We start from the raw sequence: 18,779 nt of genomic DNA, 5'->3' as shown, positions 1-18,779 counted from the left end.
ACTTGGGCAGATTATGCTAAGTTGTTTGAACCTTGCGGTGTAGCCAGTATTGTCACCTTCGACTTGCTTGATTTTCCAAAATTCGTCTTCTAGCTTCTGGGCTTCGTGGGGAGGACAGTACTCTTTTTTCATGAGCTCTTTCAGCTCATCCCAAGAGAGAGCGTAAGTTGCGGAGATCCCACGTTTGTTACGTTCGGCTGTCCACCAGTCGAGTACTCGCGATTGAAATACTCCGGTAGCGCAAGTAGTAAGAAAACCATCAGGACACCCACTCTGACGAAGGGTAACTTCGATAGAATCGAACCAATGGAGTAGTTGAGACACACCGCATTCACCCGTGAACTCCATCGGGTCACAGGCTTTGAAGTGTTTGTAGAGAAAAGCAGATTGCGGTGCTTCCGTCTTAGAGTCTTCCGGGGTTCGAGAGTTGCTGAGAGAGTGCACTTGAGCGACAATTTGAGGAATGACCTTGGCCACTTCCTTGGCCACGAGCGAGGCAATCCTTTTTTCAGCGCTTCGTTTGGCTCTTCTCCTAGCTGTTTGTCTCGATGTAGAGTCGTTTGAAGACATCTAGACAGAGAGAGATTTGGAGTGAGATTCGATCATAATGATTTTGAGTTTTGCGATACGATTGAGCGCGATCAAAACTTGTTGAGAGTAATATAATAGATTTCATATAGGAGCCACATAGGAGACACGAGATTCCTAAGTTCCCACACAATTGATTTGCTTGTATATATAATTAGTTGTAGCTTACACTTATAGACTTTACATGTCGGTGCAGAACGCGCGAGGACGCGTTAAAGGGAGAAAGCGAGAGCGAGTAATTAGACATTAGCTTTGTTGCGAACATTCGGTTTTCGTTTTAGATTGCGATGGTTGTGCGACTTGTGCGTTTACAAAAGCAGGGAGCGAAAATCGATGAATCAAGAAATCGATAAAGCATAAAGTTTTAAATCATAGCCACATAAGCGTAAATAGGTTCAGTAAAGCGTAAAATTGGCAAGTCATATGCTAGAGAAATAGATAGAGTGCCTCGGGTGTTTAGGCGTTGACTACCCAAGGTAACCCAACTATACCCAACAAGTTCGTGCACGCGCGTTGCCCTAGAAGACTTATGCTTCAACTGGGATGCAGCTCATGGCATTCGTCTTCCTAGTCATCGTGTGGCTCGAGTTATTGTGATAGCCGAGCCCTTGGTGGGAGCTTTTGAAAGCCATTTTATAGAGAGTGGAACGGTTTATTAAGATACGGGTTTCACCCCTGACTTAATAACTTCACTCTTAGTTGTGGTTGTGCTCTTCGAATAAGTTCGGGAGTTCCACTAGATTTTGAAATGGAGACTTTTGTTGAGATATGTATGTCACTCCTAGCTCGACGAAAAGCTCTCGTGCTAGAAAAATGCGCGGAGTGAGCGATCTTATCGAGAGTTCTTGGTTTTCACGCCTGATCTCGACTGGATCACTCGGTTGTGTTATGCGAGTATTTTCGAAAACGTGTGTATTGTGTTGGCCTTAGGAAAGGCTAAGTAATATTCCGGCCTTAGGAAAGGCTCTTCGCGTGAAGTTGTAGTACGCGGTGTTCACGCGAAGTTGTAGTTTTGGCGGATTCGAACGAGAGTATCAAGTAGGCCCGTACAAATCCTACTGGGTTCGCACGAGTCGGCCCGTTGGTACCTAGACTATAGACTAGGTCGTTTCTAAGACATTGACCCGGACTAGGTCAAGTCTGGCCTAATTCCCTATAGTTATGGCTCTGATACCAATCTGTCACACCCCAACCGATGGCGGAATCATCGGGGCGCGACACTAGGCGAATCAGATTGCTCAAGAGAATCCATAACAACTACATTACGACAGTATTTAATGCGTTCATTATCTCATACTAATAAACAGTTACAATCACTAAGTTGTCACGAATTTCATATTCTCCCAAACAATACAAATCCGACAACGTAGATTTTTTTAGGTATGTTTCTAGACTTCCTAGCTTGATTTGATGTAGACTGCGACTAAACCTGCAACATACGTTAAAACAACGTCAACACAAAAGTATTGGCAAGTATACAAGTTTTGATAGAATTTCATAAATGAATAAAAGGTGTTGCGAATTACCAAATACATAAACGAGATACCTCAACATACATGCATACAAGACAAATACTACCAGCTAAGTCACTCGAGCTGCGATTGCGATTGCTATTCATCCTAACTAGATCCCGTCGGGTTCTATAGTACTATACTAGATAAGGCGGGACCTCGCGAGTATAAGTCTTAACACATATGTAACTAGCATCACGTGTAAATATGCATAACAGTTATTTGCAAGTGATAAACAGTTTGATTGAATAATTCGTTTTAATAAATTCGATTTAATAGGAACGTATGTTACACCCAAAATGCGATAAAAAGGGGTTCGTGTATACTCACAGTCGGTGTTCGGCAAGCAAACACAACTTGGTTGGATTGAAGGGAGCGCGTCTGGGATTAGCCTGATAACAGATTGATAGCGTAAGCATTGAATAGTGCGTTAAACGGTGGCGGTGAACCAAGTGTCGGATGGTAATCCGATCGGATGGCAATCCGATCGGATGGCCAGTCGATCGGGTGGCAATCCGTTCGGATGGTCATCCGATCGGATGACCATTCGATTGGATTGTCACCTTGTTTGGTAAGGATGTGTTTGTGTATGAGGGCTTGCCTTTTGAAGTTTTCGTTGTAGCATTTTGAAAACAGAGAAGTATCTCTACCCTTCAGGTCGGTCGATCGAACGACGGCTCGATAGGACGGCGATCCGTTCGGCGAGACATTTCTCAGAGAACAAGTGCACAGCAGTGTTGTCACTCGATCGGATAGTCTACCGATCGGGTGGCAATCCGTTAGAACTGTTAATGCATTGAACATGTTGAAAATTTGTTAAGTGTTGAAGTCCAAACATCACATGGTCGGATGGTCGTTCGATCGGATGGTCGTTCGATCAGATGACAATCTGATCGGACGGCAATCCGTTCGACGTTCAAACTTTGAAAAGCTGAATTAAGAGCTTAAGTGAGGAACCAAGTGCAAGCCGATCGGACGGCTGTCCGATCGGGTGGCAATCCGATCGGGTGGTAATCCGATCGGACGGCAATCCGTTCGACGGCCTTAGATCGTCCTGTCACTTGATTGTTTTGTAAGCTTTGTTGTTTTCTCGAGACGGTATGACATCCTGCTAAATAACAGAACCCTATCAACACCCAGGCGATCCGATCGGGTAGGAATCACCTTAATCCGATCGGTCAGCTGTTCGAGACGATGGTTCGTGTTTAACCCGAGATCAGTTGTCTCGTTGATAGAACACAGATCTTGAACCAACACATCAACAAGAAGGAGTAGAAGATCAGAACAAGCTCCGATTCTATCGGTTTTGAGTGCATTGAGTTTAAAAGAGTTTGAAAGAAAGTTAGAAAACCATCTTTCAATCCTTTTCATCTTGAATATGTTCAGATCTATGCAAGATCTTTGTTTATTCATGTGAAAATCGTTCAGATCCAAGTTATTCTTGGTGGATTGAGGCCAAAACATGAAGTTCATAAGAAGCCATGATGACATCATCCTAGAATGCTTTAAATCTAGTGATTTCACGGTTAAAAGTTAAGATTCAAAAGATAGAAAGGTGAAGGAGTGCGTGTAGATCAAGAAAATACAAGATTTGAGGTAGAAACTTATAAAGAATCGCCGGAAATCGAGAGGAAATAGCCCCAAAGCGCGTTGGTCGAGTGAGAGCTATCACATCACTTGAACAGTGGTGTGACAAGGGCTATTTATAGGTGAAGAGGAGAAAAGGTGACGAAGTGCAACGGATCGGGTGGCAATCCGATCGGATGGCTGTCCGATCGGATGACTGTCCGATCGGGTGGCAATCCGATCCGATGGCAATCCGATCGGATGGCAATCCGATTGGTTGGTCACTCGATCGGTCAGCCACTCGATCGGTGGTCTCCGACGAATTGCGTTTCGATGTTTCGTTTTGTTCGTTAGTCTTTGCGATAGCTTGGGTACACATTTTCATACCCACATTCATATATCTATTATAATTAGTCACAAAGGGTCGTATAAATATCCACATTTCAAAGTCTGCGTTGCGACAATTAAGTTGCGTGTTTCGAATATGCGTTGCGTTGCGACACATCACGGCTATCGAGGAGGGTAGAATAGGCGCTCACTCAACGTCATCGTGAGTGTTAGTACGTGTGATGTGATGTGTTATAGCGATAAAGTATGCGTAATATGCGAAAATACTGCGGAATAGCGACGTATGCGATATAACTACATTATGATCCGAATCTCTGGTGCTAGGCGTAACGAGTATAACGAGTAGTAACAACGCACGAACGTTCAGGTTGTTACACCACCCCCGCCAAGTCAGCCACTATAGCGCCCCTAAGGGCTCCATCACCACACCCTCCATTTTAAGAGGGGGGCGCCATGGGTGAGGCGCTAGCATGGTAACGAGCTTTCTAATGTGTTCAGGTGGGGCCAACAACATGTCAACCAATCAAAAAAAAATTTTTAAATTTTGTTTAATAGGAGGCTCCATCCACATCATTCAAATTAAAGGGGGCTCCATTACTGACGTGGATCTTACGTGGCCTGATAAAGCCCCTAGGGGGCTCCAACCTCACCCTCCAGCCTTTGCGTAACAAATCAAACCAATACCAATCAAATTCTCACTGTAAAACGCACCACTAATTTGACTTACTATTCACGTGAAACACTTCAAACCTTTAAACGCTCATGTCACGAGATTAAAAGTTTCTAGAACTTATTTTTCTTAAATATTTTTAATTAATTACTTGCCTAATTTAAAATCTATATTCTTCACAATACTTTAATTAATCATTTGTTTAATCCAAAACCAATAAAAAATCCTTTTACCCTCTTTATATATAAGACTTGCATCAATATTACTATTATTCCAACATCTACTTTCTCCAATGGCTTCTTCCTTCTTCTGTTCAACCAAATTCCTACTACTCCTTATTCTCCTCTCAGCAATCCCAATCGCCGTAATAATCTCCCTGGAATCCGCCACACCAACCACCCACCACTACCAGTTCCACAGCACCGGTTGGTTCAGGGAATCAAGCAAATGGGACGAAGTGAACCGCCGGTTCATAGTCTCCTTCACGGACACTGGTGGTCTTGGTGTTGTTTATGTTCCAGATGACCATAAGGCTAACGCTGTTCTTGAAGAGATCCCGGTCGTTAAAAACACGGACCACGTTGGTAACGGAACCTGTGGTGTTTTTATTGACCGGGTTAGGAACCGTGTGGTTGTGGCGATTGCAGATGTGTTTGGTAACAGGTTTAGTGCGGTTGCTGCTTATGATTTGGATTCGTGGGAACGCTTGTTTTTTACTCAGCTTAGTACTTCAGGTTTGGTTTCACTTTTGATTGGTTAATCATAATTTTGTGGTAAAATTGTAGTGATTTATTTTGTATATATTTTTTTTATCATCGAGCCCACTCTCATTCATCCACTCACTGGGAGCAGTCTCTCTCTGTTCCTACGGGTATCTTACCCTCCTCCTCTGACTTACCTTAATTTTGCTATCGGTGGGATTTGAGTGATCGTGATGATATTTTTTTATCAAGTCTATCGAATATATTTATTACAAATAATTTCCCAAATTTTCAAAAAAAAAATTAAGAAAAAAAATACTCACTTTGATGAATATTTTATAAATTAGCCATTTTAGTAAATAAGTTTTCCACCAAATACTTTTTTCTTGAAAAAAAAAAACTCAATTTTTAAGATGTTTTGATTTTTGATGATGATGAAGATGAAGATTTGATATGGTACATGAATATATTGGTACATGAATTTGTGATGAGGATGAAGATTTGATATGGTACATGAATTTATTGTTCAAAAATGAAATTAATTAGATATTATTAGTTTTGGTATTAACTTTAATTTTGTTAAGTGGTGATTTAATGGTAGGGTAAAATAGGTAATAAAGACAAACTTTAAGTGGGAGGGAGAGATGCTTTATATTTATATATATTCTGTGGTTTATCGTTTTATCATCGTATCCGGATGTTTTATGTGGTGATAATCGTAAAAATACTTGTACATTTTTTTTTGTTTTTTTTATGTAATTTTTGTTATATCTACCAAGCAATATATGAAAAAAAAAAAAAAAAAAAAAAAAACCCTTTATATGTTAAAATTGGTTTATGTTGAGGTGTAATCATATCATGGTAATTATTAGAATATAAGGATAGGCCTTTATATTAAGAATGCAATGACTTGTTAAATAATGGTAACTTATTTTCTGATATAGTAAAAAATGACATATTCAATGCAATATGACATGCAGGGGCGGATGTACCATATAAGAAGGGGTAGCCTCCGCTACCCCTTGGCGGTGTAAATTTTGGAAAAATTTGACATTTTTTTAACGTTTTTTCGATTTCGTTACCCCTTTCTTTTAAGACGTTACCCCTATGAAAGTTTTCTAGATCCGCCACTGATGACATGACTGTAAATAACATGGGCACATGCCATACTGGCCTATTTTAACGAATCAATGCTATTAATTATGTTAGTGAGGAAAAAGGATGGTGGGGCATCTTTACATGTTGTAAGTAGGTTACAAGTTGTTGCTTACAAAAAGAAAAAAACAATCTCTTTTTTGGGTTTCTGTTAAAGTCTTCTTCGGTAGACTCACCTACCAACCTAAAAAATAACTTCTTGATTGATTTCTTTCAAGGCCAATGGGGGGGCTCATTGGCGACTGCTTACTTTGAAAATTAAAATTGCAAAGATAAAAATTCGTTGATAGGAGATTAACAAGTGTTATTAATAACACAGCTGATTAATAATTTTGCCCAAATTCTGTTTGAATATGCAACACTTGATCTCTCTTACAAGGTAATATTATCTGTTTTGCCTAAAAAATAATTATGCAATTGTTATTGATCAGGGATATCGGATTTAGATAACCTTAATTTTCATCAATTGGTCAATAACACTTCCAACTTTCAATTTGTGTCAAACCACTCTCAACTTTCAACTTATTTTCCTACAACACTCCCAAACTAACCTAAAACTAACCCAGTTTGCTGACATCAGCTACCACGTCATCAAACCAGTGTCACATCAGCTGCCACGTCACCACACAAGTGACACATCAGCAAAAAAACTAACTGGGTTAGTGTTCTGTTAATTTGGGAGTACCAGAGGAAAATTAGTTGAAACTTGAGAGTGGTGTGGTACAAATTGAAAATTGGGAGTGTTATCGGCCAATCAGTGAAAGTTGGGGTTATTTAAATTTAAAATCCCAATTGATTATTCGAGTGTGTACTTCCTAAGAAATCACTCATCCTTGATCCTACAATCACTTCCACCCGAAATGCTCATGACTATATATGGTCAAATTTGTTACCTTATCATATATTTAATTTGAAACTATAGGTCCAATTTACTGTTTTAATTGCTTTAAGAAAGTTTTTTAATAATAATAATGATCCACAGTTACAGTATCTCTTATTTTACAACCCATGCCAGTTGTTATCATACAAAGTTTGTTCCCTCTTTGCTTTTTATCCTCATAGTAATGTTATCTTTGCAGGTGGTGTAAAAAGCTTTGCAGACGATGTAACCGTCGATTCAGAAGGGAATGCATACGTAACAGACGCCAAAGGTACTCAAATATGGAAAGTTGGGGTCGACGGGAAACTTATATCAGTCATAAAGAGCCCATTATTTCACGCCAAAGAATGGTACAATGACATAGTTACCCTCAACGGGATTGTCTACCATCCGAACGGTTACTTGCTTGTGTCTCACACGATCACTGGAAACCTCTTCAAAGTTGAAATCAACAATGGCGACAAAGTCACACCGGTCAATCTTGACAGTACGCTGTTTATTGCTGATGGTTTGGAACTTTTGTCACCTACCAAACTTGTGGTGGCTGGAGCCAATGGTGTGAAGTTGGTTGAGAGTAACGATGATTGGTCAACCGCTTCACTTGTTGGAAGGTCGCGTGTGCTTACACATAGGATTGCAACCGCAGCTACAGTGAAGGACGGAAAGGTGTATATTAATCATGCACTTGGTATGGGCTACCCAAAGAAGAAACATGTTTTTGTTGAGGCTGCCTTTTCTTAGATCTTAATTTTACTTCGGGTTGTAGTTGTATATTGATTTATGTTGTATAATAATCTATGATTATGCAACAGGAAAATTGAAGGTTGAGCTGTTTACCTTTTTTACTAAAACCGTTTCAAAATGTCTTCATTTTTTACCTAGAATTACAACTCTCTTTAACATTGATAAAATTACACACCTTACGGTTTATTTAACGTGTTTTAAATTTCTTACCAGTGGTAACAAAGGTAAGTTCTATACAAGTACATCAACTTACAATCACCTTATAAAGTTTAAACATCATAAATACATTCCACCATAATACCATTGCCAAATCTCTTATTTCTGGTAACTATATACTAAAGAGAGGCCAGGAATGCACCACGTTATTATAACTATATTATATATTCTGTATATAACTTATCGTCCTTCCTTATCTGCACACGCATATATAGCACATGCACTCTTATGCCAAACCTGAAATAACATAGCCGATTCGGTTCTTACCTCATGAGCATGGTTTGTGGCTTAGTGCTTCTTGGCTCGACCTTGAGGAACTAAAAGGTCATCTCGGTTAGACCCATCAGGCTTCCGGGCCCATACAGGTGCCTGATCAGGACCATAACGGTAATCATAGAAGAGTTCTTCACCGGCCTCGATTCGCTCTTTGGCAAAAATGCCAACCCGGTGATCGCCAGCCACCATCATTACCTGTGCATACCAACTTTTTAGACATGGAAATCGCTTTTAAACTGGGCCATACGCACATAAGAAACGGGCTAATTGCCTAAAATCGTAACCAACTTAATTTATTGGTCTTATTTTTATTTTGGTTAACCAACTTAATTTAGGTGTAGAAAAAACCATCAACATTTCACATAAAATTTGAAACTTTGATGATTTTTTTCTGGCCTGATAGAAGTTGGTTACCTAAAGGGCTGCACCGAACATAACATTTTTCCCTGTTTTTGCAACTAACTTTAAATTAGACGGAAATAGGAATGAGCTTAGAACTCATTATTGATTCTAGCAACCAACCTTAGGGCTGTAAACGAACCGAACGTTCAGCGAACAGTTCGTGAACCGTTTGGCGGGAAGTTCGTTTATGTTCGTTCGATTAGCTTAACGAACGAACACGAACAAAAAATTTCGTTCGGTTAGCTTAGCGAACGAACACGAACACATGTCTCGTTCGTTCGACTGCGTTCGTGAAAGTTCGGTAATATGTTCGTTTGACTATATTAAAAAAAATAATAAATAATAAACCTTTTATCTAAACATATTGAAAACTTGAAATCCTATTTTTTCTAAGTTGGCTAAAATTTAGACATTCTAAGACATTTTTGAGGATAATTATGTCCAAGTTAGTTAAACTTTACTCATCATTTGATGGTGTGCAGTGGCGGAGCTTGACCAAAAGTTTCGAGGGGGCGTAAAGTGATGGGACTCAAAAAAAAATTTCCTATCGTTATGTTTCGGGTCGGGTCAGGTCGCCTATTCGATTCAAGTCGGGTCAAATAATAATAGTTCCAATTAAAACTAAAAAAAATCATTCATTCAAAGGATCCGTTCTTACACATAGAAAAACTAAATATTGTATAAAAAACAAAAACTAAATATAATGTTTCGGGTCGGCTATTAAGTATTTTAGATCTATCAGTAATTATTCTTATTCATGAAGAAAGATAACATTAATGATTCCTAAATCCTATTAAGTAATAACAATACAAGAATACATAATTGTTACCGTTTGTGGAAAGTGGAAATGTGAATTGGGAAATCGTGAATCACTGAATTGGAAAACAAGAAATGGATAAGGATTGCAGCACTCCCCAAATTGGCCCAAAAGTCTTGATTGCAGAAACAAAAGCTACGGCTGTCGGCTGGGAAGAGAATTATATTTGATAGTGGGTATTAAGTTTATTATGTGGTGGGTAATCTAGGGTTAAACAAATAAAAATAAGAGTTAAAATATATTTACCAAACTACCCATCATTTAGGAAAAATAATCGGGGGGCGATCCTATATAATTTTAAAATTTTCGGATGAAAAATCGGACCATATACAATTCTAACCGAAACATTGGGGTGGGCGGGTGCACCCCCGGGCACCCATGATCCTTCGCCCCTGATGGTGTGGTAGACGTTTTGTGTTTTGATTTATCATTTGATGGTTATATTTAACTACTTATATCCAATGTTTAAGGATAACAATGTTGTCATTTTTATATTTTCAAGTTAAATGTTCGTTTGCGTTCATTTTTATTTGCTTGCGTTCGTTTGTGTTCGAGACCAGTGTTCACGAACTGTTCGTGAACAATTGAATTTCCTTAACGAACGAACACGAACATAAACTTATGTTCGGTATGCGTTCGTGAACAGTTCGCAAACACGTTAATTTTCTTAACGAACGAACACGAACGTGGCCTTGTTCGTGTTCGTTCGGTTCGTTTACAGCCCTAACCAACCTCATTTGTAACCATTTACATGTAACTTGATGATGTGGCACTGTATGAGGCCATGCCAATAGTCAGATGCCACATATACAGAAAAATGCTTATGTGAAACAAAAAACCAAATTTACTCACAAATTTGAAAAAGATTTTTAGAGCAATTCATAATTGAAAATATGTAATACAATAATATGCCACATCTGACGCCATGTGGCATATAAAACAGGGAATTACCTTAGCGTAACAGTTGGGATGTGATGAGTGGTTGGCGAATTTCAGTTTATCTCCTTTGCGGTAAGCATCAAGCACATACTGCAAACAAGGAAGCTGCTCTTAGATTCTATTGCTTACCGTATAGAATACCATCAGAAATTTGATTAGTAACAACTCTTATTGCAAGTGCAATAAGTTCCAAACTTGATAATGAAATAAAAAAGAAGCGTAGACAAAATAAATAGTACATAGATATCATCAGCTATGTAACTGCTTACCTGATCATTCAAATCAAAAAGAAAAGATGAGTTGGCACGATCGTATATTTTCCCTCGCTTATCTGCCTCTCGATGCGAGATCAGTTCACCGGTGTACTCTCCAAGATAATCATTTTTGTTGACAGAGTTCTAATAACAAAAAATTGAAAATAAAAATGTAATAATGATAATATAAAAATTGAAAATAAAAAAGTGATAATAATATTTTCAGTCATGCTGGAAGGGACCAATCAAAAATAGGGGTGTGAATTTCTGACACAAACCTAACAAAAAATTTGTGGGTTTGGGTTTAGTCTTAACGGGTTTGGGTCAGTTTCAGGTTGAACCTGCGAACCTGTTTAGCTAAACGGTTCGGGTTTGTGTCAACCCGGGCGGGTTGGCGGGTTGACCCATTTAACCCATTTGTATTATATTTTATTTTATTTTTTGGAACATGTTTTATGTCGTAAGTTAAACTGGGTGGGTATTTTATGTCATAATTATAGCTCAAAAAGAGATATAAGATTCTATAATTAAAATGTAATTGTATTATATAGATTTGTGTTTTTTGTAGTAAAATTTTAAAGTTAATATATTTATTTGCAAAAAAAAAAAAATATAAAAAAATTGGGTTGAACGGCTCGTGTCCGGGTCAACCAGTGAATATTCGGATCGTGTTCGGATTCATATGCATGACACGATTTTCGGGTTCGGGTTCTCTAAAATTTTCGGGTTCAGGTCGGATTGGACCCACTAACCCGTGAACATAACCCGTTTAGCAACCCTAATAAAAAACAAGCATAGAAAAGGTCAATTTGATTGATACCTACCTTGAGAAAGGCTCCCCAACCAGCAACATTAGATTTAGCCAGAAGAATCTGAAGACCATAAGTTGAGAAATATAACAGATGTCTTTCATAGAAATACATAAAACTAATTTGAAAATATTAAAACACACACAGTTGTTGATAGTTGATACTGCTCACCCTTTGCTGCTGCCTCAGAAGGAGCCTCATGTTACCGCATTGGCCTTCACCTCTTCTTGGGGGCTCTCCTGATGAACCATCACCACAACTGCAAATACGAAATTTTGAACTTTTAGAAGCGTAAAGACAACATTGCCCCTAAAGAAAAAATAACGCATCTACAGTATCGACAGTCAAGAAACAAATTTTCCTACATTTACGGCAGAAAATATTATTACATAACTGATAACAAATAAAAATGGTAGTTATATTACCTCACCCAGCAATTCCTGCAAACATCGGGATCACATTCACGTCCAGCAGCAAAACACGGGCATTGTCGGCTTCTGCATTGGCTCTTTGCGCAGTGACATCCCCTAAACCTGTTCTTGCAGCTTTTTGAGCACCTAAAACATCATTTTTACTTATTTACAAAATGCAAATAATTAACATTGAAGTTGATCTATAAATGTGGTTATGTATACACTGATCTATTTCAATATATTAGCTAAATGTTTCTTTTGTAGTTTAAATTAACATACCCACAGTATTTCTCACAGCAAGTAGCATTATCCAAACAGGGGCATTCTTTTCCACACATAGATTCGCATCTACATGGAATATACTGTTTGCAAGATTGGTTTTTCTCATCAGCAATTCGTCTCCACATTGAGGGATGACCCGCAGACTTCCATGAATATTTAAGTTTTTTTGCTCTACCCTTTCTTCGAAGCATTCGTGACCTTGATGCAGTGTCTTGCTCCTAAAAGAGGGAAAATAATCTCATAAAAATTATTAGATGGTACACGAAAATCTCAAAATTATGTGTGTGTAAATAATATATACACACACACACTTATGGAACCCGATATTTAGGCCATGGACATAACTGGATACTTGACCAAATGTTGACTTATAGGAGGCAAGATAGGTGGCTCGGGTAACGGGTCAAAACATGATGGGTCAGGTTGACCATTGGATCATTTTTGATAAATAGTTGATGCACTAGTTTTTATTACAAAAGCATTGTATATCAATCTTAATCTGAATCTTTGAAAAAAAAAAGGCTAAGAAGGTTGTATGTGTCGCAGAATAGACTTAAAAGACTTTCAACATGTTCGACCCATTTACCCACTTGCGATAGAGAACGACCCAAATGAACCATTTATAAGAAAATGGGTCGAAATTGCCACCTTTATTAATATGACTGACTGACTTCAAATTTCAGGCCTAACTGGACCTAAAGGGATCAGTATTTTTGGGCTCTTTCTGGGCCTAGAACTTTGGGCCAGGCCCATATGTGTAGTATATATCTAGGACCAACTCAAATGCTGATGTGTCCACTATCATTTGTAAAACCACTAAAAATCATATAACAAACACATTAAAAAAAAAACCTATACTGGTAAATATCTCGGTTTTGGAACCAGTTTCCTCTTATAGCACACTTTAGAAAATCATATAGCCAAACCTTAGGATCTGCATCAGCTCTGTCGTTTCCATCTGGCATAGAGCATGCAGTAAACGATCTCTGTGATGTTGCTGCTCCATTATCACACATATAATTGGCTACTTCCGTGCAAGTTTTCAAGCCAGAAAGTAAGTTTCTTGCTATGAGACAGCTGCAAATAACAAAGAATGGTTTAGTCATTCATGTCGATAGTTTCACTAATATAACAATAAATTAAAATTAAACACGGATAACGTTGAGTAGAAAGATCCTCTACCTGTTCTTCCCAAAAATCTCTAATCCCTTAACATATAGTTCTTTCTCGAGTAGTTCCCATTTTGTCCCTACTGGAGTTGATTCCTGCTTTAACATATTTACTCCTGTACCCGTATCCTTAATCACTTCTTTTGAAACACACTGAGAAGAACTGGTCGCTTCATCATTGGTGGTCATTTGGAGATCCAATTTTTTGTCATTTAAGTTGTCATCTGCAACTTGAGTATCTTCAATCGTCATAGATATTGTATCGGGTACTGACCCTGTTTTCTGTTTTTTCAAGGAAGACCCTTGTTGGTCATCAATAACATGTTTTGGTTCTTCTAATACCGTGGTTGTTTGTTTGGATAGCTTCCGCTTTCCTGTATTGCCGTGACAGATTTCACCATCACATCAACACATGCAAGTTTGTATATACAGAACTAATAGACCGAATTGGCAAACAACAAATATATAAAACAAGGAAAAACTATGTGCATCAATCTTCTAGAGTAATGCTTTGTGTAATAATCACCTGGATCATCACCAATCCGGATATCGTGCAGGTTTTCATCTGAAGGTGTAGTGTGTGTCTCACTTAAGACATCTAGATGATCTGAATGCTTCTTCACAGTTTGAAGCTGAAAAAAAAATATATAACCTTTTACTAAAAGCAGACAAACAAAATAAAGTTGCATAAATAACCATCGATTTATAATTTATGAATAGGATGAATCCACTACGTCCACCACTATTTGTATAACCAATAAATACCACCTGAGCAGTAGGGGTGTGCAAAAAACCGAATTAATTGACCCATAACCGAATTAAACGAAAAAACCGAACCACATAAAAAACCAGTGGGTGGGTTAATTGTTTTTCTGAAATTGAAAGTAGTGGGTAGGTTATGGTTATCAATGTTTCCATACCCGCCATAACCGAACCGACCCGACATGTAGTAAATCTTTGTCGGATTTTCACCATTTTTTCAATATTTGATGTATTTGGTTGAACGCTTGTTAATCTATGGGTTAAATCGTATCGTTTTGGTTGATATTTATTTAGATTTATGGATTATATAATCGTTTTGTTTGAATATTTGATAATAATCAATATTAGTATTATAGATTAAATGTATTTCAAATACTATGTAGTAAACTAATATACAGAAATGTGTTACAACAATTTATTTCATGGTCAAAAGAATTTTGAGCTATTTTTAGCTAGGCCTAAATTCACAGTTAACCGACCATAACCGACCCGCTATAACCTTCAAAACCGCCATAACCAATTGGTTATGGTTATCCATTAACTGACATCGCAGTTATAGTTATGGTTTTGATGCAAAACCGACCCAAACCGACCCATGTACACTCCTACTGAGCATTTTAAACAAAAATTGAATCTCTGCATTCTCTATGTCAACAGTTAACTAATCCAACTATTTTAATAAATGGTTGTAGTTTTATCGCAAGGATTATTAAGTGATACCTGAAGGTAACAATGATCACTGCAAGGTTTCACCGTCTCTTGAGAATCAAGAGGGTAGTGTTGTCTTTCGGTCTGTTTACAAGGCAATTGGAATCACATTTAAGTAGATGAAGTAAACTTCAGGATGAAATTGCAATGGTTCTAAGAGTACAAAACCTTACAGGAGTAATAACGGTTTGAGAGTAACCATGAAGACGGCAATCAAATACCTGTTAAAACAATATAAAAAATAACCTTAAACATGACAATTCTAATGAACAGTAACAAAATGTGAAACAAGTAAACAGATGTACCAAACACCGCCGACAAAAAAGATTATCAAGGGAATCTAATGAAGCACTAAGACTTTTGTCCAGAGGTATGCTCCAATCATGATGATGGTCTGCAGAAGCAGACACATTTTGGTTTATGTTTTCTTCATCTTCTGTTTTCAACATGATATATGCCTCCTGCGTCACATAAACAACAACAAAAACTTCAAGTATATAGAAAAAAACTAGTAAAAAGCAAGACTTGATATGAAAAACACAATTCTTAATGATAAAATAAGAGCAACTGAGGTACATAGATTTCTGAAGTATTCCCCCCAACATATTGTGTCAAGATTTTAATTACTTCGTCACTTGGCTCATAATCCCGAGAAACCATCCTGCAAGATTCAATAGATGATGAAATCTTTTCAGCACAAATTTTTATTTCTGCTCAATGTAGCGTGAATAACAACAGATATTCAAATTAATTTGCATTTTTAACGGATGAACTGCATAGGGCTGCAAACAAACCGAATTTTCAGCGATCAGCTCATGAACCGTTCGGCGGGAAGTTCGTTCGTGTCCGTTCATTTAATAAATCAATGAACATTAACAGAGTTCACGTTTGTTCATTTATGTTCGAGAACGTTCGATAACGTGTTCGTTTGTGTTCGATAGTTCCTTAAGGTTTTAACTTTTATATTTATTTTTCGATATTCTTTTTATTTTATTTATTTTATTACCCAAACAAATAAACAATTAACTTTATTTGAGATAATTGAGACAAATAAACCCTATTCCAGTGTTCATGAACGCCCGTTTGTGTTCATGGACGTTCGTTTGTGTTTGTGGCCGTGCATGTTCATGAACGGTTTTTTTCGTTCGTTTGTGTTCGGTGCCTAAAATTAACAAACACGAACATGTTCATTTCCTTAATGAACGAACACGAACAGAAAATCTCAATCGGTAAGTGTTCATGAACACATGTATTCAATTCGTTTGCAGCCCTACATGAACAACATCCAAGAGTAATGTATAATCTTAACTAACCGTATGATGCGTTTTTCTGTCTCGGAAAATTCATGTTTCTCTTCCTCTGGTTCAGTAAGCTCTTCCTCACTGTCACTACAAATCAGAGCTTCACTTCCATTTTGATCATAATATATACGTCGCCTCCCAACAATTGATTGATCATCAGCCATTCTCTGGTTTCTGTCATCCATACAAAGAAATCACATATTTATACTTTTGGTACTTAAAACTAGTTACATAATATATATATAAAACGGAAGTACAGATGGAAAAAAAAAAAACCTGGCCAAAAAGATCCAGGTAGTATAAGGTGGTATTCTATCAGCAACCGGAAGTTTCGCACTTATTGAAATAGCTGCTTCTTGACTGCTGCTATCATCGCCTGATATTTGGCCTGGCCCAGTAAGGATGCAGAGGGGGTTTTTAATCCTGGAAGACAGCATTTCACCCGTGCCACTGTTTTCAGTAGATGAATCGTTAGCTCTATGCGCTGATAATGACAGAAGATGAGAGACATCTTTTTCTAGCTTCTCACAGTTCTTTGCAACTTTATCCTGTACAAAGGTAACTAGTTTTGAGTGCCAAAAGTACTAACATAATTCTCATGTCGTTAACGATTAATTCATATTGTCGTAAATCAAAATAATCAAACTACAAGTAACTAGACTAAATCCAGCTAGAAGTCGTGGCTTGTTGGATATTTAAGTGATTAAATCATGGTTTAGATGTGTATTTTTGTAGTAGGTTAAGTGAATAATAGTTATATGTAACACATATGAGAGTAGAACGCATGCTGTTGAAATATAGTTAGTTGATATCGGCGAAAACAAAACTAAGTTAATACAGCAGGGTTTAGCTTTCAGCCGACTCAAAGCTTCTATATGTGGTAAACTATGACAAAAGAGTTCATCTAATTTCTGTGATTACCATGGTCATAGTTATTAAGTTATGCATTGAATAAAGAAAAATAACTAGCATCTATGAAGTTCTTACTAAATAAAATGTGGAGGCACTTAATTGTAAACAAACAATAAACACACAATATAAAGTACAGCGTAACAGAAATGAACTCACTTTAATCAAGAGAACCCTTTCTGCTTGAATCTGCTTCTTCAGCTGATTTATCTTAACAGTTAAGAATTCCAAATCACCGGAGGCCTGCTCCCTCCGTGAATTCTGTCATTTCATAAGAAAAGAACCACAACAACAATAAGTATCACCGCCGGATCAAAAGCTTACTATCATCTACTGTTTCCAATAACTCAAAACATAAAACCATGGGAAATTAAAAGATATTAGATACAGTGAGTTGAAATTTTGTCTATGCATTTAAATAAATTTGATTTTTATCTTCTTAGGAACAACATAATACAGAAAACGATCAGGGGAGCACGGATGCAATATCAAGCCACCTCAACAAAGACTAACCTAGTTGCCACCCATGAACGTAAGTCAGTTTAGACCTATTCACGTAAATCCCTGTGTGCTTTCACATTTTGTTTTCGTATTCGTGTGTGCTTGATCCTAACACACGTCGTCACTTTGAGAAAACAGAAGCAAATAAAGCTGCAAACAAAGTAAATATCCTAATATTCACCTATGCATTCAACTAGAGGCGTCAAATACAACGAACAATACCAGATTAGAAACCTAATTTTACAACAACAGATGGTACGTAGTAAAAACGCGTGAGAAAAATGATCAACTTAAGTACACAAACATATGCAGTAGTAGTAATAATCCACAGCTGAATTATCATCAACAAACAAAGTTCATAGGCGTAAATTAACCGAATAAATGATCGGAATGTAAAGTTGAGTGAATTGATTGAATTGTGCGTTTGAATTACGAATGATCCGTAATTTTCAGGAAATAAAGGATGAGAACGTACAGCGGATTTAGAGGAATCGATTGAATTGGAGTTGGAGAGCATCATCGATCGCAGTGGAAGTGAAGAGTGAAGTTGTGGGGAGTGATCAAGAGAGAGAAGAAGAAGAAGAACCGACGTACAAGGAGGGTTTAGGCTGAGGGATACCCGCGGAAAATCTGGACTAGTGTAATTTGGTCCATTAGGAAGGAGCTTGGGGATTCACCTTTTCTTATTGATTTGTACAACAATGGATTGGATGTTATTTTTTATATAATTGTATAATATATAATGCTACTAAAAATAAATGTTAAACTGAAGAGGTATGGTCCTAATTCCCTGCCTACATGGCAGAGACGACACCACTTTTTGAGCATACTTGGCGACCACATCAACAAAACAACCCA

The 18,779-nt window shown here is 37.6% G+C and overlaps 2 protein-coding genes across 3 annotated transcripts; one reads left to right on the top strand and one right to left on the bottom strand.

Annotated features, from left to right (window-relative positions):
• Positions 1–4,919: 4,919 nt before the first annotated feature.
• On the top strand, positions 4,920–8,281 carry LOC110936362. Its single transcript, XM_022178730.2, has 2 exons — positions 4,920–5,417; positions 7,619–8,281. Exons 1-2 carry the CDS (start codon positions 4,976–4,978, stop codon positions 8,158–8,160), a joined length of 984 nt encoding a protein of 327 aa, XP_022034422.1. The 5' UTR covers positions 4,920–4,975; the 3' UTR covers positions 8,161–8,281.
• A 33-nt stretch (positions 8,282–8,314) lies between these two features.
• On the bottom strand, positions 8,315–18,590 carry LOC110936360 (histone-lysine N-methyltransferase EZA1). 2 transcript variants are annotated; one of them, XR_002589930.2, is made up of 18 exons: positions 18,397–18,590; positions 17,580–17,681; positions 16,788–17,059; positions 16,524–16,685; positions 15,787–15,871; positions 15,516–15,671; positions 15,384–15,431; positions 15,223–15,294; positions 14,267–14,372; positions 13,754–14,114; positions 13,498–13,648; positions 12,569–12,789; positions 12,302–12,433; positions 12,022–12,135; positions 11,892–11,939; positions 11,083–11,211; positions 10,826–10,903; positions 8,315–8,850 (listed from the first exon to the last, which is right to left on the bottom strand). XR_002589930.2 is itself a non-coding variant. In XM_022178728.2 (18 exons), exons 1-18 carry the CDS (start codon positions 18,439–18,441, stop codon positions 8,668–8,670), a joined length of 2,439 nt encoding a protein of 812 aa, XP_022034420.1. In that variant the 5' UTR covers positions 18,442–18,589; the 3' UTR covers positions 8,315–8,667. The 2 variants fall into 2 exon arrangements, 1 of the variants encoding a protein (XP_022034420.1); XM_022178728.2 differs by having other exon boundaries at positions 12,048–12,135; positions 18,397–18,589.
• Between the last annotated feature and the right edge of the window lie 189 nt (positions 18,591–18,779).

This window comes from Helianthus annuus, chromosome 4 (genome assembly GCF_002127325.2).
Source record: "Helianthus annuus cultivar XRQ/B chromosome 4, HanXRQr2.0-SUNRISE, whole genome shotgun sequence".
NCBI classification, from domain to species: domain Eukaryota; kingdom Viridiplantae; phylum Streptophyta; class Magnoliopsida; order Asterales; family Asteraceae; genus Helianthus; species Helianthus annuus.
The sequence above is the reverse complement of the archived record's forward strand: the minus strand, read 5'-3'. Positions and strand labels throughout refer to the sequence as shown.